At 46.0% G+C, this 24,609-nt stretch overlaps 1 protein-coding gene across 5 annotated transcripts in view; it reads right to left on the bottom strand.

Annotated features, from left to right (window-relative positions):
• Positions 1 to 489: 489 nt before the first annotated feature.
• LOC125150854 (histone-arginine methyltransferase CARM1-like) overlaps positions 490 to 24,609 on the bottom strand; it is a 245,965-nt gene continuing 221,845 nt past the window's right edge. Inside the window, exons 9-15 of one of the 5 annotated variants that reach the window (XR_007146512.1) lie at positions 22,954 to 23,035; positions 21,692 to 21,777; positions 18,553 to 18,642; positions 16,223 to 16,360; positions 10,473 to 10,597; positions 6,929 to 7,018; positions 1,151 to 1,165 (exon numbers count right to left, since the gene is read on the bottom strand). Coding sequence is in view for 3 of the 5 variants with exons in the window: in XM_047831275.1 (XP_047687231.1) it covers positions 1,156 to 1,165; positions 6,929 to 7,018; positions 16,223 to 16,360; positions 18,553 to 18,642; positions 21,692 to 21,777; positions 22,954 to 23,035 (496 nt within the window). In the remaining 2 variants the exon portion in view is untranslated. Of the gene's footprint in view, positions 1,166 to 6,924; positions 7,019 to 10,468; positions 10,598 to 16,222; positions 16,361 to 18,552; positions 18,643 to 21,691; positions 21,778 to 22,953; positions 23,036 to 24,609 lie in introns of those variants that run through there. The other 4 variants (XM_047831275.1, XR_007146511.1, XM_047831277.1 and 1 more) reach the window with 4 other exon arrangements.

The following is a 24,609-nucleotide window of genomic DNA, read 5'->3' on the forward strand; positions in this document are numbered from 1 at the left end:
GTATGTTTAGGGTCCGGGGTCACACAGAGCTGCAAGAAAGGGTTAGACCAAGGGAGGGACAGGAGAAGTGTCAGGGTGGGAAAGCATCCTTTTTGTGAGCGTGGAAGGTGGACAGTGACACACGCTGGGGAAGGGGCAGTGGAAGGGAGCCCCACAGTGATGTGAGGAAGACTGTTGGGCTGGATAGAAGGGCAAGACTGTTGGAAACAGAGCGGCCAGAAGGAGCCAGAGCGGCCGGGTGGAAGGCTCACAGCCGTGGGGGACTGGCTGGCTGGGGAGGATATGGGTACTTCCAGGTCATTCCAGCTCCCTGCCCCTCCACAGTGAGCGGGCTGCCGGGGGCTCCATTAGCCCGTGCGCTGACGTGACATCCATTTTTGTAAGAGCTGTCGGGGTCAGGGGAGAACCTGCTCTTCGCAAAGATCATCTTTTTATCACCATTTGACACGTGACATATAACAAAGTCTTCAAGTAAAGGAGAGGCCTCCATGGTATCTCGCACTGTACGTTTTTATTGCAAACCTAAGAGAGCTGACAAAGATTCCATCTTTATTTTCTTAACTGCACACAGAGTCATCAGATATTGCCGATGAAGCGCATTCCTGACATCGTATTATTCCCCTACATGAATAAGGCAGAAATTCTTTCACGCGTGGCTGAGCTGGAGATGAGCTGCTGATGTGCTGAAAATATTGGCAAGAACAGCTTAAAATGGTCAATCGAAGATCACTCCTCACATGCTCTTAGGTTATGTCATACATACGCATTCATATAAACATGAGGTAGGGGTTTGTTAAATTCCCGTTTTTAAATACGTCAAAAAGAAAGCAATGCTGTGGGCTTTACCGAGATAATGATACAGAGAAATCACACATTGCAAACAAAACAAAAAAAATTTGTTCAGCTCACATGCAGAAAGCTGTAAAGAGCCAGTCTAAGAAGCACCAAGAAACAGACTTGTCAATAAAACTAGGAGGCACATTTTAGAGTCAGGGGGCAAAAAAAAAAAAAAAAAAAAAAAAAAAAAAGAATTTAAATAAACCTAATCATCCTTGTAAGATGCAGAGTGCACGTTTGGAATGTGAAATCTGAACCTGGATGGCGAGGGGCTTCTCAGGCCTTCATTTGACTTAGTGACTGGCTTGGGACTATCTTCTAAGCAAACCTAAAACAGAGAAGGTGATTTCTATGACACAGAGTAAGTCAGTCCCACCTCCATCCAAAGGCACAGGAAAGCTAGTTTTGTGTTCCTGTCCCCTCCCTCCCTCCTGGTCCCCCGCCCCTCCTCCTTTCCACTCCCATGCCCTTCCTGGAGTTTTTATTATGGGCAGCCTTAGATCTATATTTACCCACTATATTTAGTAAGTTTGATTATGCATAGCCTAAATTCAGATCTGAGATGATGATCCAGATTTTTGTTCACTGGAAGAACTTTTTCTTTTTTTATAGGTTGACAGCAAAGGCTAAGCACCGACTTATTTCTCTCTCTTCTTGCTGTTTCAACAGGCTTGTTTCGCCTCAGGCCTTTGCCCTTTCCGGGGCTCTTGTCGATGGTGGCTCAGCTCGCACACCTGTCCCCGCCACTCCCTTCCTGACCTTAAGTCACCACTCGTCGCCACCTCTTCCGACAGGCCTCCCGTCCTAGACTACTCAGTGTAAACACCACCCATCTCCCGTCCCTGGCCTTGCCACTGTCTAGCAGAATGTTCTATTTGTTTTCTGCTATCCCTTTATGTAATGTTGGTGGGTTGTTTTTGTTTTTGTTTTTTTCTTTTTGGTAAGTTTTCATGTAATTGAGAAAAAATTTACATAGAGTAAAATTCACCCCTTTTACTGTAGTTCTGCAAACTTTGACAAATGCATACATACATGTACTACCAGTGCTATAATCAAGATCTAGAAAGTTCCATCGCCCCCAAGTGTTGCCATATCTCTTTATAGCCAAACCTTCCCCAAGGCCAGCTCAGAGCTGTTCTCTGTATCTGGAGTGTTGCTTTTTCCAGAATGTCATAGAAATGGAATCATATATTATGTAGCCTTTGCAGTCTGATTGCTTTCACTTTCTGTAGCTCAATTTATTTGAGTCTCATCTGTATTATTGTACGTATCAGGAGGTCTTTCCTTGTCCTTACTGAAAATCACTTCACTGTATGGACGGATCATAGTTTATTCATTCTCCACTTGCAAGGCATTCTCGTTTCCAGTTTTGGTGATTACAAATAAAATTGCCATAAACATTCAGATAGAGTTTTCATCTCTCTCGTATAAATACCTTGCAGTGGGATGGCTGGGTCATATGATAAGCAGATTTTTTTAACCATCTAAGGAAGTGTCAAACTATTCTCTAAATTGTCTGAACCATTTTGTATTCCTACCAACCATGAGGGAGAATTCTCAGTCCAGATCTTCACCAGCACTTGGTATTGTCAGAATTTTTATTTTAGCCGTTCGAATAGGTGTATGTATCTAATGGAACTATGCCACGATGGTTCTAGTTTTCAGTTCTCTGTTGACTAATGATGCTGAACATCTTCTCACGTGCTTCTTGGTGATTATATCTTTTTTTTGATGGAGGGTCCGCTCACATCTTTGGCCCTTACCAAAAATGTTTTCCCATTACTAGGCTTTTTTGAGAGTATTTAGCATACATTCTTTTTATGTTCGGCATATGATTTTTTTCCCCCAGATAAGTGATTTCCAAATATCTTCACCTAGTTTATAATGCATCTTTTCATCGTCTTTCAAAGATAGGTTTTTCATTTTGATAAAGGACAATTTATCATTTTTCCCTTTTTAGGAACTGTGTCATATGTAAGACACATCTGTCTAACCCAAGATCACGAAGGTTTCCTTCTATGTTTTATTCTCCAAGTTTCATATTTTTTAGATTTTATGGTTTAGTCCATGATCTCTTTTGAGGTAATTTTTTTAGACGGTGTGAGATATGGGTCGAAGGCCACTCATTTTATTGCATATTGATATCCAATCATTCCTGTGCCACTTCCGGAAGACCATCACCTCTCCGTGTAAATTGCTTTTGCAACTACGTCAAAAATCACATTGGCTGTATATGTGCAAGTCCGTTTCTGACCTCTGTTCATTCCATTCACCTACATGGATGGCATCGTTTTTTCAGCATACACCGCCTGGATTACCATAGGTTTATCCTGAGTCTTGAGATCAGGTAGCTATTACTCAATTTATCTTTTTTGGGGAAAAACTACCGGTATTTGAGATTTTCTCACTTGTTTACTTCCTGGATGTCTGTCAGGAGACCCACCAATCCTTGAGACTTTCAGGAACCACGAGACCAGGGAATTCATACCCCCATCATTCTCTGTTATACCCTAGCAATGAGAACATCTCCTGGTGCATGATAATTACTTAATAAATTCCATGGAGAAGAGCAAGAAGGAAAGTGATAGTTCAGTTGGGGAAACTGAAGGAATCTGTGTTTGGGAGGAGAGAAGGACCACGTTGTTTGGGAGAGGCTGTGAAGGGGACAGAGCCCTGGCTTGTGGCGGCAGCACGAAATAAGACATGCTTTTGGCTCCAGAGCCCCATGGTTAGAAACTCTGGGGCCATTCAGGAGCTCCATGGGGCCATGTTCATCCACCCACCCATCAGACATTCACCCAGCACCTGCTGTGTCAACACCGTGTTACAAACAGCAGAAGGCAAGATGCTGTGCCCAAGGTAGGAGGAGTTGCGGACAAAAAACCCAGTAATTGAGACACATGCCCCCAAAGTGATGTCTGCAGAGAGCTGAGTGCTCTGGGAGGGACATCTAAGCCAGCCTTGGCCTTGGAAGGCTTCTTAGAGGTGGGCATGTTTGGGGCGCCTGGGCGGCACAGTCGGTTAAGCGTCTGATTCTTGGGCTCTGCTCAGGTCATGATCTCGCAGTGTGTGAGTTCGAGTCTTACATAGGGCTCTGCGCTGATGGGGCGGAACCTGCTTGGGATTCTGTCTCTCCCTCTCTCTGCCCTTCCTCAGCTTGTTCTCTCTCTCTCTCTCTGTCTCTCTCTCTCAAAATAAATAAACTTTGCCACCATGCACGAAGGGTTCTCCAGCTATTGCTGGGCGAGGGGTACCAGTGGTGGGTTTTATGGATTCATTCTGCTCTAGGTCTCCCCATCAATGCTCTCTTGGCACCCTCTACCTCTCCTACTCATCATGCATTGCAAGTATGATGACATAATTATGCAGTTAGCTGTTTAAGGCCCTGCCCTCCCTCCTACTACAACACAAGCTTCCTGGAGGCAGGGACTGCCTGGTCGCCCCGCCAGCCGGATCTGGGGACAGACTGTGTGGGACCCGAGTGATGAAGGACTGGCCTCACAGTCCTTGGAGACTCTGCCGGGTTACTGGAGAGCTTTCCCTTGCCGATGAGGCAGTTCTGTCCCTTCGCTCACTTTTAGCAACATTTGTGAGCCCTTCTTTTATTTTCAAATTACTTTAAAATAATAGCGAAAATCAAAGTCTCCCTAGCCTGCCTAAGGAAAGACAGAAACCTGCACATCACATTTAATGGTGGATATTCAAGGTTTTAGTAATTAGCTTGTCAATCCGTAGATGTTTTGGCATGCCCCATTAGATGTTTTTAGATGGTACTAGGTATCAGCCCAAACCCCAAAATGAATTTTTTGTTCCTGTGTGTAAATCTATCGTGCCCTAAAAATGGGTAGAATAAAAAAATGGAAAGTTACTCATTTTGATAAAGAAATTACCAATAATTACCACTAAGTCACCGATAATTTCTCTGGGTAATGCCATTTCCCCAACACACACACACACACACACGCACGCACGCACGCATGCACGCACACACATGCTCCTGTGCTGCTTCTCAGGTGCTGTGACTGTGGGGGACCCGAAGAAGGGCATCACCACAGCTGAACATTTAACTGTTCGTGCGCTCGATGCGAAGTGCCCTTCAAAGATTCGGTCGTTTAGCACCCATCATCACGACTGTGCTAGACATTAGGAAAAGGTTGGTGAAGAAGTTTAAATAAGATGTGAAGTGCCTAGGGGAGTCACATTTTTAAGCACCCTTATCTGCTTAATTAATTAAATACATCAGTCAGACTTGGTACTGAGAGAAGGGAAAAGGAAAGGCATCCGCTGCCCCCACACCCTCACCCAACAGTGTGTCTGTTCTGACGGTGCTGTGGCCATCTTGCGAGTCGCTCAACCTTGACCGGTCCTCCCTGTGACCTTATGGCCACGGTGTTTGTGTCTTCGTGCAAAGCAGGGGCTGGCCAAGGCCAAGGCCCAGGCCCTGTCTGTGTCCTGCTTAGAATCTTGTCCTAAGACAAAGTGGAAGCAGGGCTCCAGTTATGGTTCGCATGGTTCTTGCACTCAAAAGGGGGGTTTTCTAAAACTCTACAGAAATTCACTTTCTATCCCCAAATCCAAATGATTCTCTTTGGAATGAAGTGCAAGACCATCATCTATTTACGTACGGAGAGAGGAGGAGCACAGAGACCAGTAAGAAAAGGGAGAAAGACAGCAAACTGGCGATTACTGAACACCAGTAACAGGAGCTGCTTAGTGCTTGGACATGTGATGGGCATCCCTGCAATCTCCCAGTGAGGCATGTGTTGTTAATCCCATTTCACAGAGGAGAAGACTGAGGCTTAGGCAGGTCAAATTGTGCTAGTGAATAGTCTGCATGCTCTGAGGCCACAATCTGTGCCCTCGACTTTAGTGACGGGATTTTGTACAGGGATGGGAGGGAGAACGCCCCTTTTCCCTCAAAGTTAGAGATGACATCCAGATCCCTAAATGGCTATCAGTTTAAGATTCATACGATGCGTGACAACTCACACACAGCATAAACAAGAGAAGCCTTGCCTATGTTTTGCCTTCCGTGCTTCGAGGTCACGATTTCATTTTCTCATCTCTGCCAAAGAACTTTTGGTTTGGTTTCCCGTGTTTATTCTTCTCTTTATGCTTTTCAATACTACAGAGACATGAAGCTTTGAATACAAAGCCTTGGGAGACTTTATAGTATGAAGGAAAAGTCTTTTTTTTCTGTTTTGTTTTATGGTAGGGAAGTCAAGAGTGACAGTGCCCAGTGGTTTTAATTCTGGGGTGGATTTCATGTGTGGATTAAAAAAATTTTTTTAAATGCTTATTCATTTTGTGAGAGAGAGAGACAGAGCGCGAGCAGGGGAGGGGCAGAGAGAGAGGGAGACACCGAATCAGAAGCAGGCTCCAGGCTCTGAGCTGTCGGCACAGAGCCCGATGTGGGGCTCGAACCCACGAACCATGAGATCATGACCTGAGCTGAAGTCGGACGCTTCACCGACTGAGTCACCCAGGCACCCCTCACGTGTGGATTTTTAATGGGCTCATATGGATGAGGTGTAAGAGATGAGAGGTTCTTCCAGAAACATCCGTCATATCCGTCTCACTGTGGCAAGTTTTTACATCAGACAAAACCCGCATGGCTTCTAAAGAGGGGTTTGTCCTGACTTACGTGATCTCAAAAATATCTCACAAACTTACTTTAAATGGACTTCATGTTTCAGGTGTAGTGGAATAAATGCAGCACAAAACCATCTGTTAGTGAATGAAGGTCAGAGGAGCCCATATTTAAACTCCACATCGTGCAGATGAGAAAACCAAATACCAGAAGGAAGCGACTTTGCCCAAGGTCACGCAGCTCATTATAGCTCAGCTGGAACGAGAATTCACTTTGTAGGACTCTTTGTGGTTTCAAGATCAGGTTGTTACATATTGAATTCCATTTAATGGAACTAGAACACTCAACTCCATCCTAGGATCTAAGTCTCCTTGAGGAGGAAGGGTAGATGCCTCTTCTCCTCTTAGGAAAGGTGGAATTATTCTGAACCTCTTTACCCGGTCATATGGTCCACTGAGATTTTATACACATGGCTGGGACATGGCTGAGAGCATTTCTTACCTAAAGAAAGGATTCTTTAGATCGAGGATGTTCCCAGATCTGAAGCCTGTCTGGTTTACCAGCGCCACGATATGAATGTCATAGCTCTGTCTGTATGGCAGAAAACAAAACAAAAAAACAAAACAACTCCATCATTTTACGAGGCCGGTCACCTCTTCACACACACTGAAGGCACCTTGAACACATACCTACTTACTTCCCGAGGGTTTTAAGAGTGTGGGGTGGGCATCTCGTCTACGGTGGTGTGTGGTTATGGGGATGCTACCAACATTAGTAGAGGCAACAGAAGGCCTTGTTTATTTGTTAGAAGAGTTTGGCAGTTATAATCTCTTGAGCTAAAAATTACAAAGTTAATGGTATTTCTGGTTTGATCAACAGCCAAGGACAGAAATGGCTTTAATTAATAGAGGCACTTTATGGGTCACCCACCGGAGTAACCAAAATAATCTTAACCGTGCAAAGACTGGATACGTTAAAGTCTTAAACTGACATAAAACAGTCAATACATGTGACTGATTTTCAGAGGCCCCAGATGAAGGCTCATATAATTCCAGTGGGAATTGGCTGATAAGAACAAGTCATATGACATATCTTTGATGACTAATCTGAAGGACCTATGTTTGTGGGATTTTTATTAGTCATATGTATTCAACAACACGTGTATTTCTTTGGATTATAAAGTGCTACCTATTCGCTGTAGAATAACTGAAAAATAAGGAAAAAGAGAAATTAAATAAAAGAATTCATGATGTCACTAGACAAAGAATCTTCTAGCTAACACTATAGAGTATTTTCCTGTGTGTTTTTTCCTTCTATTCTTTTCATAAATGTGAATTTTTAATACAATGATCTTAAATATTCCTTCATATCTCCTAATTTGATTTAACATAGGGGCGCCTGGGTGGCGCAGTCGGCTAAGCGTCCGACTTCAGCCAGGTCACGATCTCGCGGTCCGTGAGTTCGAGCCCCGCGTCGGGCTCTGGGCTGATGGCTCAGAGCCTGGAGCCTGTTTCCGATTCTGTGTCTCCCTCTCTCTCTCTGCCCCTCCCCCGTTCATGCTCTGTCTCTCTCTGTCCCAAAAATAAATAAAAAACGTTAAAAAAAATTTTTAACATAAACAAGCATTTATCCTATAATTCTTGACAACACATTTCTCAGTGGCACTAACGGGCATTACACAGGATAATTAATGACGCCCCATGATCAAACATTTACATTTTTATAACGTTATTACAAACATGTTATAACATATTATTGCTTTTAGTAACAAAAGCCTAATTTGACAACAGATATTCTGCTGCAGAGGACATTCTTGTAGTACATCTTTATGTCCTATTGGCGATTATTTGCCTGGAATAATTCTCAGTGTTAGACTCGCCAGGCTAAAGCACATAAATATTTAAGGTTCCCAGCACCTACTGCTAAAACATCTTCCAGAAAGTGGACTAAACTACTTCCTCACCTACAAAGTATAAAAGTGCTAATTTCATTACATATCTTCCAATCCTTAATATTTTAAATGTCTGGGGTTAACATATCATTGATTACTTTAACTGGAATTTCCTTGATGGTCTGGCTTCTGTTTCAAATTCCAGAAACTGCTGAGTGTTACAAATGCCTCTCACCCTGTTGTCACCAATAGTGGCCTGGGCAGGCTGACGTATAATGTCACATCCTGTGAAGCCTGTACCTCAAGTTCCAGATTTTTATCGGGGCCAAACAAGGTAAGAGGGAAAGATGGGCATAGATTAAAAAACAAAAAATCAACGTCTTTTGATTGTATTTCAACTCATGTAACTGACTCCGAATTATTTCGTTATAAAATGTTCCCTCCATGATACATCGAGGAGGAGTTCACTGCATTTGGGATACTTGAAGGTAGACACAAGGAGAGCGAGATACTGAGACAGTGAGCTCCTTAGGAATAAGGGCAGCCCTTGCTGGAATCATAGAAAGGCTGAGAAATCAGGGAGGGACACACTTACTTATTTTCCCAAATGAAAGACGCCTTCTTAACAATATTTAAAGCAAGGAACGTAAGACTTAACACAGAAACAGAGTACCCCGAGGTCTGCGCAAATGTGCATGTCCATGGATGCGCATATGACACAACAGAGAACTGAATGGTTCCAGGTGGGGTCTGGAAGAACAGACAGGAAGTTCCTGCTCTAGGGTGTTGTTCAGCAAGGCTCTTTCCAGAATGCTACATAGGAAGGCGCTTGGGTGGCTCAGTGGGTCAAGTGTCTGTCTCTTGATCTCTGCTCAGGTCATGATCTCACAGTTCGTGGGTTTGAGCCCCACATCGGGCTCTGCGCTGATGGCTCAGAGCCGGGCACCTGCTTCGGATGCTGTGTCTTCCTCTCTCTCTACCCCTCCCCTGCTGGCACTCTGTCTCCTTCTCTCTCTCAAAAAATGAATCAACATTCAAAAAAAATTTTTAAATCTACAGAGATGGAACAAATGACCTAAGAGGGGACATCCTTTAGTTGAAGAATTGAGTGCAAAACCATCTACCCCAAAAACCAAGAGCACACTTTACACACTGTGTGGTAGCCACTTTGACAATAAATTATATTTAAAAATAACACTAAATAAATAAATTAAAAAAAAAAAAACAAAAAAACATAAAAACAAAATCATTGTTTCTCATACCAACATTCCTTTTGGAATAACAGATATTGGAAGCGTAAGAACAACATATACAGGACACATCTGTCTAGAGAGTGTGGTAATTCATGACAATTTCATCTTAGAGAAAACAGAAGGTATAGTAGAGGCATAGGCTGAGTGCTCATGATCAAGGGAGAATAGGATAAACAGAAGTAGCAGGAAGCTTGGGGAAACAATGGCTCAGAAAAAGAGAGGGAGGGAAACAAGCCACAAGAGACTTAACAATAGAGAACAAACTGAGGGTTGATGGAGGGAGGTGGGGGAGGGTGGGCTAGATGGGTGATGGGCATTAGGGAAGGCACTTGTTGTGATGAGCACTGGGTGTTGCATATAAGGGATGAATCACCGAATTCTCCTCCGGAAACCAATATTGCACTATATGTTCACTAAAGTTTAAATTTAAAAAAAAAAAGTAAAAAAAAGAAAAAAAATGACTCAAGTCACTGAGGGTTTACCGATAGGCGAAGGAAGGAATGAGAACCTCAGCAGAATGGACCCTGGACCAGCGTTCTTCAGAGGGGTTTGAGTGTGCCCCAAGGGGGTACACGGGGGGTGGAAGAAAATACTTAGCTCCGATTTTTAATTCTTTCTTTTTTGATAGAGAGAAAAGGGCAGAGGGAGAGGGAAAGAAAGACTCTTAAGCAGGCTCCGTGACCAGTGCAGAGCCCGCTGTGGGGCTCGACCTCATGATTGCAAGATCGTGACCTGACCTGAAATCAAGAGTCTGACGCTCAACTGACTGACCCACCCAGGTGCCCGGATTTTTAAAATTTTCAGCCCTGGGAAACGAATACACGTGTTCACCTAACACATCCTGAACACTAGTGAAGTCACTAGGAAAGTGCCAAATTCGTTCTCTATTATGCTCACCTACTTTGTCGGGTTTTGCTAAGGCAGGACGGTTCAGTGAGAATCTGATTACACCGCAGACAATGTGGTACAACATCACTGAGTAAATACCAACTGGGCGGTGGAGACATTGGTCAGAGCCAGAGGAATCTGAGTAACAAAGGACAAAGAAACATCCCTTAAAGCTGAGCCCGCGCATGCTAATGCCTCACTGTTCCCGATCGTCGACAAGAGTTTCGCCCCAGAGCTCCTGCCGATGCAGCTGTCCAGACCCGTAGATATTTGGACTGAGGCAAGTTGAGCGCAAAACAGAGCAGTTTAGAGATGACCTTTGGGAGCGCCACTTGGAGCTTCCAAACCTTTAACTCTTTGGTCAGCATTCCTTCTGGTTTCATAACACAAAGCTCATGGAACTCTTGGAAAACCAAATTCCCTGGCAGACCTGAGTACTGCAGACCTTCATAGGGACGCCCACATTTTAAAGTATATTCCAAAAAATCTTGGCCCAGGGTGAGTGGCTGAGCTAGACCCCAAGTCAGCCTACGTATATTTGTTTTTTTCCATTCATTCTTTTTTATTTCTAATTTTGTGTCCTATGACTTATACACCATGTAAGTTTCTATGTGTGTATATACACAGAGACATGTCTATGCATGTGTGTGTGTATATATAAATAGTATATAAATAGTATATAGTATATATATCTCTATATCGAGCACTCCACTTTATACTTTCTATTATTACTGTAGTACATTCACAGAATTATAAGATAAATGCTAGTCTATAATCGGGGGACGCATATACAAAATGTCTTACTCCGAGGTGCACACGATCAAAAAACTTCATGGACACCAGCTTCTGTGCACTTGAGGGATATACATTTCATAAAGTTCATAAAAAACATAAGTTCTGTTTTATTGTCCACAGCAATAATATGAATGACAGCCGAAGAATGATGGAAGTCTGTGGAAAATAAAACGCTAAGAATACGATCCCAAGGGGTCCTGGCTGGGAAGAAAAGGGCAGCCATTGTCACGCCAGTGTGGCTTACCCCGGGGGCGGGGGGGGGGCAGTTCTCCCGGGAGGCCAGAGTTTAAAAGAATATTTGAGAATAAGGAAGGGGGAGATCCTATCCAAAGGCAGGACAAACCAGCAGCACCTGACTGAAAAGAACGTCAAAGCACTGACATTCAGGAAGTGCTGAGTTTGGAGAAAATGCCAAAGAAAGTAATAACTTTAAAGCAAAAATGAGAGTAAGGAAGAGAAGAAGGTGGGAAAAAATGGAACTAAGATTTTCTGTGGACCTACTGTGTGCTGATAACTATACTATGTTCTCTCCTTTAATATTTGCCAAAGCCTGGTCATGTCTCAGGTCATGACCTCAGAGTTTGTGGGTTCAAGCCCTGCATCATGCTTGGCACTGATGATGTGAAGACTCCTTGGGATTCTCTCTCCCTCCTCTCTCTCTGTTCCACTCCCACTAATGCTTTCTCTCTCATAATAAATAAACTTTAAGAAATCACGTTTAAAAAATATTAAAGGGGCACCTGGGTGGCTCAGTCGGTTAAGCCTCCGACTTCAGCTCAGGTCACCATCTTGCGGTTCGTGAATTCAAGCCCCACGTCGGGCTCCGTGCTAACAACTCAGAGCCTAGAAACTGCTTTGGATTCTGTGTCTCCCTCTCTCTCTGCCCATCCCCTGCTCATGCTCTGTCTCTCTCAGGAAATGAATACACATTAAAAAAATCTTTTTTAATATATTAAAAAAAAATCTTCCTTCCGCCTTCCTCCCTTTCTTCCTGCTGCTAAGTATCATGTGTCCATAATCTCTTAGCGTCTTCTTTCAACTGAGCCAGACTAAATTCTTACTAAAAGGAGGATCCTGACATGACTTCTTCATTCAGGTGGTCCTTCCACATCACTGCTGAATCTCTGAAATGAATTAAGTCAGGAGGGATACACCATAGAATGAGACTCGGGCCTTCTTTTTGGGAAGTTCACATATAGGCAAATAACAGGGATACAACACTGGTGCTTTAAGAAAGGTATGGAAGGCTGGAGGAACCCGGGAGTCATGACACAGGTGTGTGAGGTAAATGGTTTGCTTCTTTCTTACCCATCGGGGGAATAAAGGAGAGGAGGGTCAAAAAATATGACTGAGAAGGATGAAACCCAAGATATGTTAGAAAAAAATAATGGAGGGGCGCCTGGGTGGCTCAGTCAGTTGAGTGTCCGACTTCAGCTCAGGTCACGATCTCATGGTTCATGAGTTGAAGCCCCGCATCGGGCTCTGTGCTGACAGCTCAGAGCCTGGAGCCTGCTTCAGATTCTGTGTCTCCCCCTCTCTCTGCCCCTCCCCTGCTCCTGCTCTGTCTCTCTCCTCAAAAATAAATAAACATTAAAATTAAAAAAAAGGTTTTGTTTAAAAGAAAGAAAAAAGTAATAGGAAAATAAGATGATTTAAATCCACCCACCTAATGATACCCTAAGATACCTTCAAATATAAATATCTGAAAGCAAAAGAATGTTAAGCAGAAAAGGCAAGTCCCAACTCCAAGCTCATGTTGGCTACTGCTCCTTAGTAATTTTTTTTTCTTTAGAACTGGTCATTAAATAGATGGTTTATGAGGATTGAGGAAGAAAGTGGTGACTTCCAGGATGAACGCGGTACAAATCAGCATTTCCCAACTTTGCCTCCTGGAAACCATCCCCTAAACAAGCAGAAGAGAAAGACACTGCAGACCAGAGACCTCATTTTCTGTAAAACTGGGAGAAAGATAGAATCTGCAGTCTCTACCTCATGTATAAGGGCTACAGAAGCACTTGGCATTGGCTGTAAGGCACATGGGAAAAAGCATAGAAGTGCCAAGGGAAGCAAGAGAGCCCAGAGGGGGGTGCGTCTCAGAGAGTGCTCCCCAAAACACCCAAACTGAGGATGAGGAGCATTTTCCGAAATGCAAAAGCTTTATTCCTCATGTGTAACGTCTTGTGCAGGCCCTGGGGCGGGCAAGACGTGCCTAGAACTGCAACATGGTAGGACCACGGAAACAAGCAGAAGAGGAGCCATGTTGGCAGGAAGCAGGATGACTCTGCGGCGGCACAGAAGGAGAGAGAATGTGAGTCGAGGAAAACAGACCGCCTGAAGATGGGCATGTCTCTCCCGCCACAGGAACTCCCTTCTTGTAAGTTACTTTCCAGAAAAGTCCCACCAACTCTCCAGAGGGGCGGGCTTAGAACCTCCAACAATTTAAAAATCACTCTTACAGGATGTTAGCCTATAGCCAGCCAGGAAGACTGGCAGGATTTTGGTAGAGCTCTCCAAATATTTCAACAACTGCCATTTGGAGCCTGGAACAGACTCAGAAGCAGAAGGTCAATGAGTAGACTTACTAGGAAGTACTTGTAGGATCAACAACAAGAATAATTTTTTAATGATCAGAGATGTTTGAAGTACAAGACATCAATAACCAAAGACCATATGAAAAGTTATTTACCCCTATTAGTAATTAAAAAAATATAAACCAAAACAACCAGATGCAACTTTTAAAAATTATATTTGGACGGGGTGCCTGGGTGGCTCAGTCAGTTGAGCGACTGGCTTCGGCTCAGGTCATGATCTCGCACCTTGTGAGTCCAGGCCCCGTGTCGGGCTCTGTGCTGACAGCTGGGAGCCTGGAGCCTGCTTCGGATTCTGTGTCTCCCTCTCTCTGCCCCTAACCCACTCACATTCCGTCTCTGTCTCTCTCAAAAAAAAAAAAAAAAAAAAAACATTAAAATAAAATAAAATAACATAAAAATTGTATTTGTAGGGGCCCCTGGGTAGTTGAGCGTCTGACTCTTGACTTCGGCTCAAGTCACGATCCCAGACCTGTGTGCGCGGTCAAGCCCTGCATCAGGCTCTGGGCTGGGTGAGAAGCCTGCTTAACGTTCTCTCTCTCCCTTCCCTCACATGTGCACACACATCACTACTGGCAAAAGCCACAGAGACCAATCACAGGCAGTGTAGGGAAAAGAAGTGCAGAAATGAGCCTGGCCGTCCATGGCCGTCCATCACCGTGAGTGGACATTGGTGCAACCATTGAGGTTGCACATAAAGGTACAAATACATAAAATACATAAAAGGTAGTATTTATCAGAGTGTCACAGGTACATACCCTTTGATTTAGCATCTCCATTTCTAGGGATCTCATGTAGAAATATTCTTGTCCCTGTGCAAGCTTTATGTTCAAGGGGATTTAGGGCAGAGTTTTTCACAGTGGCCAAAAAAAAAAAGGGGGGGGGGGAAACGTGGGAAGCAACTCAACCCATCAGCAGTTTTTTAAAAGAATGGTTTTTTAAGTTTATTTATTTATTTTGAGAGAGAGAGGGAGCATGAGCGAGCAGGGGAGGAGGAGAGAAAGAAAGAGGGAGAGAATCCGAAGCAGGCTCTGTGCCGTGCTGTCAGCACAGAGCCCAGTGAGGGGCTCAAACCCACGAACGATGAGATCATGACCTGAGCTGAAACCAAGAGTCAGATGCTTACCCAACTGAGCCATGGAGATGTCCCGCCATCAGTGATTTTTAAAAAGACATGTAATACGTCTATGCCCTCCACTATTATGCATCGATTAAAATAACAAAGCAGATCTATGTGCACAGATTCAGGACTTAATGCTAAGTGAAAACTTAAGTGGGAGACGGCTAGTTGAATCTTCTTGTAAAACAACAATAAAAACCCCACAGTGATGTTATTAGTACATGCACAGAAAAATCACCTGGAAGCATATGGACCGAGGGGCCCCATGTGGGGAGTGGGTGAGGGGTGGCAGCGAGTGTGGACTCTAAACACTTTTGTAGTTTTGAATTTATATGTGAGCGTGTTAGGCTTTTGCAATGAAAGAAATATAGACTTTGAAAATGGAAGGGTTGGGGCACCTGGCAGCTCAGTTGGTTAAGTGTCCAACTTCGGCTCAGGTCATGATCTCACGGTTCGTGAGTTCGAGCCTCACACGGGGCTCTGTGCTGACAGCTCGGAGTCTAGAGCCTGCTTGGGATTCTGTGTCTCCCTCTCTCTCTGCCCCTCCTCTGCTCATGCTCTCTCTCTCAAAAATAAATAAACATTAAAAAAAAATGGAAGGGTTGATTTGTAAGGGGATGAGCTCTCCATCACAGGAGTGTTCAAGTGCAGGTCTGAGAAGAGGTGGGAGGTAGGGACAGAAGGAAGTTGAGTGAGATGATCTCTGAGTACCCTTAATATCCTGAGAGTCCTTGAACTCCTCCGCTATTCCTTTCTCCCCTGATTCACCCCGGAGAAGCTCCAACAAGGTGAAAGAAAATAGAGCATCTTAAAAATGAGATAAATCAAAGTCATCGCTGCAGAGGAGAGGCCTCGTGAAATCCATTACCAGAGGGACATAGCCAGTCCTGCTGTGCCCACACCACACATCGCCCTGCTGTGCCTGTCCCCTGGGGAACAAATCGATGGTATTGTACTAAATTTGAGGGCGTGTGGCTAGATGCAAGGGAAGTCAGGAGCTGATGTGGGATTTCAAGCACTTGATAATTCAAGCGTTTGGCAAGCACTCCGACCACCTCCGTGCTCAGGTGGAGAACGCTGCCCTTGAGTCACCCCAAGCTCCCCATCCCTGTGGCCCTCATCGCAAGGAAGATGTTTGCTGTCTTGGTAGCAGAGTGAGCCGGGCTTTTGTAAAGTCTGCTGCCCATTTCGAGGTGCTGAAAACGCTCCCACCTCTCGCACCCTCTTGCCCAGTAGTCAGTAGTCTAGTTCCCAGCTTACCGTCTGTTGGCTATAAACAGCACTTTCCCTGAGAGGGTCTCTCCTTCTTTGGCAAAGAGGGGAGTGTGGAGAAGGCACCGCACCTGATACCAATGAGTCAGAGGCTCAGTTGGGGCTGTCGACAGCCAAACAGTTACCCTGTGGGACGGGAGAAGAGTTAAACGTCAGTTACGTTCTGGGGCCATATTGCATGGATTGCACTGGGGACTTAGGTTGATAGTTGGTTTGCAGAGTTTTCAACTCATGGAATCCTTTTAAGGTAAGGGTAGCTCAGTTTAGGTCATTGCCATGGCAATGTCCCAAGAGCTTTATATATATTCCCTCACTAAGTCTATACAGTAACTCGAAAAAGTCAGCACAGGGAGGTTAAAGGACATGCCCAGCATCACACAGAAGACAGTTGGAGAGCCAGGCTTCAAACCTGTGGATTTGGCCATTCTGTCAATCTGTCTTTTTTGTTAAGTTTATTTATTTTGAGAGAGACAGAGAGAGACAGAGAGAGAGAGAGAGAGGAAGAGAGACAGAGAGAACAAACATGAGCAGGGGAGGGGCAGAGAGAGAGACAGGGAGAGAGAATCCCAAGCAGGGTCTGCACTGATGGCAGATGTGGGGCTCGAACCCACAAGCCGTGAGATCCTGACCTGAGCCGAGATCAAGAGTCGGCCCCTTAACGGACTGCACCATTCGGGTGCCCTTCAATCTGTCTTTCTGAATCAAAGTTCGTTAGAAGCCCAACAAGGAATAGAGTTAAGTTGGGAACTGAGTTGTCTGAAAATTTTGTGTCTCTCAAGGTAACAAGTCTGGAGTCTGGCCTCCTACCATCTCATGCCAACCTGTTCAGGGAACCTGAGAGGGCTTCTGGAAGCAAGAAAAGCCCTGGGGCAGATGGTCTCTGCTGTCCTTCCAGCTCAGACGTCCCACACATGTATGTGTGTGTGACAGTGTTTACATGGGCGTTCTTCATTTCATACGAAGAAGCGAGAATACCTGGCGGTGCCCCCAAACACCAAGGTCACCTGTCCTGGTGACTCACCCGACCGTGTCGCTGGTTTGGATGGAGTAAGGTGTGCGTGGAACACAGAGCTGACCCCCACAGGGTCTATTTTGACTTGAAGATGTTGCAGCGAGGGGGGTGGGGGTGTGGGGGGTGCATTTTACAAAATGTCACCGCTAATATAAACCACTCTTCTATCAAAATATACTCAGGCACATGCGGGAGCAGGATGCAAGCTGTCTAAAGCTTTGTAGGATAAAGCATTTCACTTCAAAGGAACTGTCCCCTTGGAGCAGGCCACTTCAAGCTTCTCTCCCTTAGCCCTGCAGGAACAGATTCACTGGGGGGAAAGTCTGAGAAACCAATGTATGGATTCCTTGAACAAATATGCTTCTGCGGTGTAGGGACGACTCGCACAGCATTTTCTTTTTCTCTGATTGTCAGCCCAGATGAGGCTGCCGGGGGTCCCCTCCTCCCCGGAGCACCCCCACCCCCACAAGCTCCCTGAGCTTTATCGCAGACCCACGGGCACTTCTGTTCTCCACAGATGTCTTGATAAGCCTGGATGTTTTTACGAGGAGGAGAGAGGAGTGTAATGCAAAAGCTTTCCTTTCACCTGGTCATGTGACCCAGAGCTACTGGGTTCACCAGTCAGAGAGCATGAGAAAGCCTGGCAAGAGAGTAGGGGAGTCAGGAGGAGAGTAGAGGTTTGGGGGTACGGTAATGGCACAGCCCTTACGAGGAAGACCAAACACGGACAGTCACCTTGTAGGTGGTCTTTCTCCTCTTTCCTCTGAAGCTTTCCAAGCTCTTCAGAAAGGGCAAGGAAACGACCTTGATGAAATGACCTCATGTTGCAATTAGCATTAGTGGTATATGCCTGCCTGATCATTGAGGAAGGACTCTCCAGCATCTTCTGTGAGGCTGAGGGCGTGAACAGAGTCAGGGAAGGTAGGATTCCAGGTATCACTCAGGTACTGGAGGTTCTCTAACCAGGATAACATGCTGGAAGCCAAGGCAGGGGCTGGGGGTCCTTCCCACCCTCTATTCTGGAATAGACCAAGAGGGCTGATGAAGCACAGACCCTTTCCCATCGCTTTAAGTCTCAATCCAGTTGGCTTAAGAGGTTTTACACTACGTTAGCCAGAGCCGAGAGGACACCATGGAAAATTGTCTCATTTTGACTTCGCCCTAAAATCTAAAAGTGCCTTCCTTTCTCGGAACCTAGAGAAACAAGTATTACTGTTGAAATCAACTTCAAAACACTTTCAAGCCACGACTACACAATGCAGAGAATGGCGTAGGACAGAATAGTCAAGGAAGGGGTGATACTTACACAGATCCAACAAAGGCCACGTCAAACCAGAACGCCAGGCCGTGGATGAGGCCAGACTGTGTCATCTGAAACACAAAGGGGATTTCTACTCTGCAAGGAAAGAAAAAGGAGAGAGCGTAGAAACATTTGGAATTATTTTGTTGTTGTTGACAGGCACACTAGACGCATTTGTGGGATCGGGGAAAATCACGGAATATTTTCCTTCCCTGTTAAGCACAGTTGCCTTGGCAGCAAGATTCTCTCAGTGTGTGATTAATGCCTGGGTGATGCCACACATGGGAGAATTCTGCGTCTTGACAAAACTCTGCACGAGTTTCCCACCAGGCTACGGCAAGCGTCACGCCGAGGCGGCCATGGCTTATACCAAATGCACGATGAGCGGGAACAGGAAGAACAGTGGGGAAGGTGCAACAAAATCTAGGTGCTTACTCGACAAGTCACTTAAATTCCCTGAGCCTCAGTCGCCTCATCCGTTGATGGGCGACGAAGGCTCTCTCCTACTTCCCTTTGCAAGGTCCTCGTGTGCTCAAATGGTGAAAAATGTGTACGGGAGGGCTCTGCAAACTATAAAAGTGTTACACAACTACAAGATGGTATTATTTGTCCACCGCTAAGGGGAGACATGTTTTAGAGAGTGCTCTAAAGATTTTCAAGGGAGGTGGTACCTTATTTGCATTTATGGTGCCCCCCCAAAGCCCTAACTTCTTTTGCCCTGTGGCAGAGCATTTCTAGAGTTTTCCATTGTACGAATCACACTGAATTTTTTGACATTGCATGGCCATTATTTCCTCCTGTTTTTTTGCATTCCCCTAAATAGACTATGAACTCTTCAAGGGTAGACTTTTTTAAAATTAAATTTAATTAAAAAAAATTTTTTTAACGTTTATTAATGAGAGACAGAGAGACACAGAGCATGAGCAGGGGAGGGGCTGCGAGATGGAGAGACACAGAATCCGAAGCAGGCTCCAGGCTCTGAGCTGTCAGCACAGAGCCTGATGTGGGGCCCGAACCCATGAACTGTGAGATCATGACCTGAGCTGAAGTTGGATGCTTAACCGACTGAGCCACCCAGGCGCCCCAAGGGTAGACTTTTGAAAATTACCTTTTGCACCTGTGCAAGCACCAGCACTCTATCTGGCACAGGGTAGGATCTCCATAAACATTTGCTGAATCAACACACAAATAAACTGAATGACAGGTGACATCTCTGGGAAGCCAACACAGATGTAGTTTTCAAAAAATTCCCTGGGACTCAGGAGGGGGCCCGGAACAGCAGATAAAGTCAATAGAAGTCCATTTTGTCTGGGCCTGTGGTACTTACTGGAGTTGTTCCCAAATGCCAGTTCTCTTGCGCTGGGCATAGGGTAGCGTTGCAATTATCCTCTCACCCAGGCTCGGGCCCGGCCACGTGATTTACTTTGGCCAATTAAATGTGAACAGAAATGATCTGTGCCATTTCCAGGCAGAAGCTCTTATTACCAGTACAGACTTCGCCACGATCCTTCTTTTTCCTCAGTGAGGAGGACTGTTCCAGACAGAGGCTGGTGCACCAGGGTGGGTGATGCTGTACAGAGTGAAAGCTGGGCACAGTAGATAAACAGTGTCGGGGAGAGAGACTCCTGTGTTATAAGCCACCGAGACTTCTTTTTTTTTTCTTTCCAAGATTTTATTTAAATTCAAGCTAGTTAACATACAGTGTAGTCTGGCTTCAGGAACAGAATTTAGTGATTTATCACCTACACAGAACACCCAGGGCTCATCACGAGGGCCCTCCTTAATGCCCATCCCCCATTTAGCCCATTCCCCCCCATGCACCTCCCCTCCAGCAGCCGTCAGTTTGTTCTCTATAGTTAAGAGTCTCTTGGGGCACCTAGGGGGGCACAGTCAGTTAAGCCATCTGTTCTGTTTCAAGGTTTCTTTTTGTTAGTGCTGCAGGTTCTAGCCTGCGCTGATTAGACACAGCACCCTTTGTCCGTTGTGATCTCTAGACAGATGATGGTTTGCGTTGGCCAGCTGCACCTGCTCGAGTCTGGCCCTTGCTTCCTCAGGGGTCCAGGAAAGATGACAACTTGGCTGGGTCTTAAATTTCGTACCCAGAAAAAAATGCGCATAGAGATCTCCTTCCAGAGAGAAAAAGGCAAAATACCAGTGAAAAATCATCCAAAGGGGATTCAGAGCACCATCTAAGGAGTGAGTTCCCATTACAGAGTCTCTTCAAGTGGAGGGAGGAGAGCAAAGCTAACATTTACTGAGTGTCCTCTTTGAAAAGGAACCAGGGCCTGTGAAACACTTAGCCCAGCACCTAATGTAAAGTAGGCTGTACTCTTCTTGACGTTAATGTGGGCACTGGCCTGAGTGACGGGTCAAACAGCCCAGACTCTGGAGCCTTCTGAATGGTTCAAATCCCAGGTCCAATATACTCATGGGGCACCTGGGTGAGTCAGTCGGTTGAGCGTGTGACTTCAGCTCAGGTCATGATTTCACGGTTTGTAAGTTCGCGCCCTGCGTCGGGCTCTGTGCTGACGGCTCGGAGCCTGGAGCCTGCTTTGGATTCTGTGTCGCTGTCTCTCTCTGCCCCTCCCCCACTTGTGCATGCATTCTCTCTCTCTCTCTCTCAAAAATAAATAAACATTAAGAAAGTTGGGAGCATTCACTTTTGAATGTCGCCACTCTACTACTATTCTTTCTAATCTTACACATTAATAAACTTTTGCCTGTTGCTCAAAAAAAATTTTTTTTAACATGCTAATTCTGTGATCTTTTGAAACCCAGTGTTCCACTCTGCCTCACGTCTGTCACCATTAAAATGGAGGCAACAACAGTTCCATCTGTAGAGCACTGTCGTGAGGACGAAATGAGTCACTGGAAGTGAAGGGCTCAGAACACTGAGTGGTTGCAGAAGTTCAAGCCATTACTACTTCGTTTTTCTCATTCAGCTCTTAAAACAACCCACGAAAGAAGCAGCATTATCCATGTCTTGCAATAAAATGGAGCGAGTATTGACACAGCATCCCCGTGTGTGACTCACACCCAAGATCTCGCCCCTGTGTGAGCGGCAAAACCCTGCACTGAGGTTCTGGGGCTGAGAAAGGCTGAGAAGAGGCTTTAAAGACCAGGAGTAATGCTGATATTTACAAACCTGTGCAGATCTGCTTCTTCTGCATCCATGAAGTTTACCGTGTATTTGACCGTCCGAGCCATCAAAATCCTAACGTCAAACGTGTCCTTGGGGGAAAGGAAGCAGAGGCATTATCTTTCGGTCAGGATAAACCGAACCCGAGCAAGCCTGTAAAGCGGCTTTCCTCTTGAAGTGGTAAGTCAACAAGAGTTAGGATTTAGAAGGCATGAGCTTAACGAGAATGACTATCCGTCGGAGTAGCTAACAATTATTTCACGTTTTCTACACGCCAAGCACTAAGTGCTTCATGCTTTCCCGCGTGCTGAGGAGCAGCTGTTTGGTGTATCTGAAAATCATCCAGATTTTACCACTTCTGCACATTCCAGGAAGTTCCAGAAAAACTTAGTCTACCTCTGCTCCGGGTGTGGCCTGTGACCCTAGCTTGGCCAATCATCGATCACTTTTTCCCCGAATACAGTTTCAGATGCAGGAGCACGACCCTAGGGAGGGCGGTCAGGCTCTACCCAAACTAATCCTGGGGCTCTGGCTCAAGGTATTGGAAAAAGGCAGGTCCTCCTGTGGGACTTAAAAGAGTTGTAAGCGTCTGAGGCTGGAGTCCCTGAAGCCATCTCGCTACCACAAGGGGAGATCCTGACTGAGAATAGGGTTAAATCAGAGGCAACGGAGACAAATTACAAGGAAGGAAAAATCAGACTCGGGTGACATTGTCTGAACCCCTGCAACAGGTCCCTTGCTTCAGGCTTTGCGGTTTTGGAAGCCCAGTAATTAAGCCAGTTTGGGTTAATGCAAACTTATTGTTGTCCAAGGTCGCACAGTTGGATGGGGCCACGACTGAAACCCCAACGTGCTCGACAGCAAAGCTCCTGATCTAAGCTATTTATTTCACAGAGCTTCCTCCTCTGTGCCTGGGGCCACCAGAATCAATGGGAAGATATGAATTATTGAACAAGTACCAGGGCTGAGTGTGTACACGGGGTGAGTCAGGGCAGTGGGAGAATTAGAAGTGACTTATTGAAAGGCGGTCAGAAAATCTCCTTGCCTCCGACAGCATCATTCCCTGAGAATTTTCGTAATTGATTGGAAATGAGAGCTGGAGCACTCGAAAACCCAGGGCTCCAAGGAGCTCTTTTTTCTCTTCTGTGCCGGCTTCACAGAGCCTGGCAACACGGTGCCTCCCAGGTGCGTGAGCGAGCGGGCGAGCGAGCGGATCGATAGACGAACACATGGGGGGTGGGGGGAAGCCTGGAATGAAGCACACTTACCACTATCGGCTGCCTGAAATACTCGTCCACCGCGGCCCCCCGGAGACTGGACAGGTTGACCCCATAGAAACACTGCTGGTGCCTGAAAGAGGGAACACAGAGAATTGCCGTGCATCTTGCCCCTCCGCAGAGTCCCCGAGCCCCTTACAGCTGTGACGTCCTGGGAGGCCACCTCCCAGGTCCTCAGAGGCAGCCTGGGGCACGTGTGCGAACACGGGAAGGGAAACTGGTCTAGGGGGACAAACAGAGGAAGGAATCTTCTCCAGCGAACATGAAGACCTGTACGTGACCTGCGGTGGGAAAAGACAGAAGGGGGAGGTGGTTGAGGTGAAGGACATTATTTGTGGAAGATTATGGAGGATTTTTAGGAGGATGTTTAGAAGCTCTGGGCTCCCACCCCTGACCTCGGGCCCCAAAGCAGCTGCCTACTCTAGCACCTACTGTCCAACTCCTGAAACACAGTTCCTTGGCCCCCTCATTATCCAACCCAGAGCATGACTTGAGCTCCCTAAAGCCCCTGTTTCAGGAAATAGATTTCTCTTTTCTATTCTGCCCTAGCCTCTGGCCTGCAACTTCCCAATGGCGCTTGCCGGGGTGGCCGACGGCAGCGGAGTCCCAAGTGAGCGAGGGCCGTGCCTGGTGGGGAGCCTGGAACCTGCTTGTCTCAGCTCACTGCGCACAGTTCTTCTCAAATCTGTGGTTGGCGACGAGGACAAATGCGACACATTGTGCTTCCTTCCGAGAGCCAGAGGCAAAGCGTTTACCTGCACACCCCTGGCTGTCTTACCTTCACGTAAGGGAAGGACCATGCCTCAGACCACACCTGGGACCCAGCAGGAGCTCTGGGTCAGCTTGGCTAGTGGCCTCAACCCTTGAGAGATCTAGGGTGTCGATTAAGAGTAGCTTTATTTGGCCGGTGGTGGGGTGGGGGGGGGGGCGACAGGCGCCTGGGTGGCTCAGTGAGTTATGCGTCTGACTCTTGACCTCAGCTCAGGTCATGATCTGATGGTTCGTGGGTTCCAGCCCTGAGCTGGGCTCTGGGCTGATGGCGCGGAGCCTGCTTGGGATGCTCTCTCAGCCAGTTCTCATCCGACAAGTGAAAAGCAACCCCACTGAACTGCAGGCGGATCCTGAGGGGCACGAGCCATTTCTTAGCTCTCAGCCTCTGCTCGGTTTCGCCTCTGCCTCGAAATCCCCTTCCCCTCTTTTGCCCTGTTCATTCCTACCCGGTCTTTGAGACTCAGCTCAAATGGTCCCATTGAAAACATTTTAAGGGGCACCTGGGTGGCTCAGCCGGTTAAGTGCCCATCGGCTCAGGTCATGATCTCACAGTTCGTGAGTTCGAGCCCCGTGTCAGGCTCTGAGCTGGGTTCAAGCCCCAGGTCAGGCTCTGTGCTGACAGCTTGGAGCCTGGAGCCTGCTTCGGGTTCTGTGTCTCCCTCTCTCTGTCCCTCCCCTATTCATGCTCTGTATCTCTCTCTTTCTCTCAAAAATAAACATTTAAAACAATAAAAAATTTAAAAAAATTAAATCTTGTGTTACAATACAATATTTAAGTTTAGCCCATTTAAAAGTAAAAGTATTTTCTTATTCATCAGTGTATATGTACTTAGCACAGGCCTGGTATATTATTAGGATTAACAGTGACGTAGCTAG

This window comes from Prionailurus viverrinus, chromosome D4, assembly GCF_022837055.1.
Source record: "Prionailurus viverrinus isolate Anna chromosome D4, UM_Priviv_1.0, whole genome shotgun sequence".
Lineage (NCBI taxonomy): Eukaryota > Metazoa > Chordata > Mammalia > Carnivora > Felidae > Prionailurus > Prionailurus viverrinus.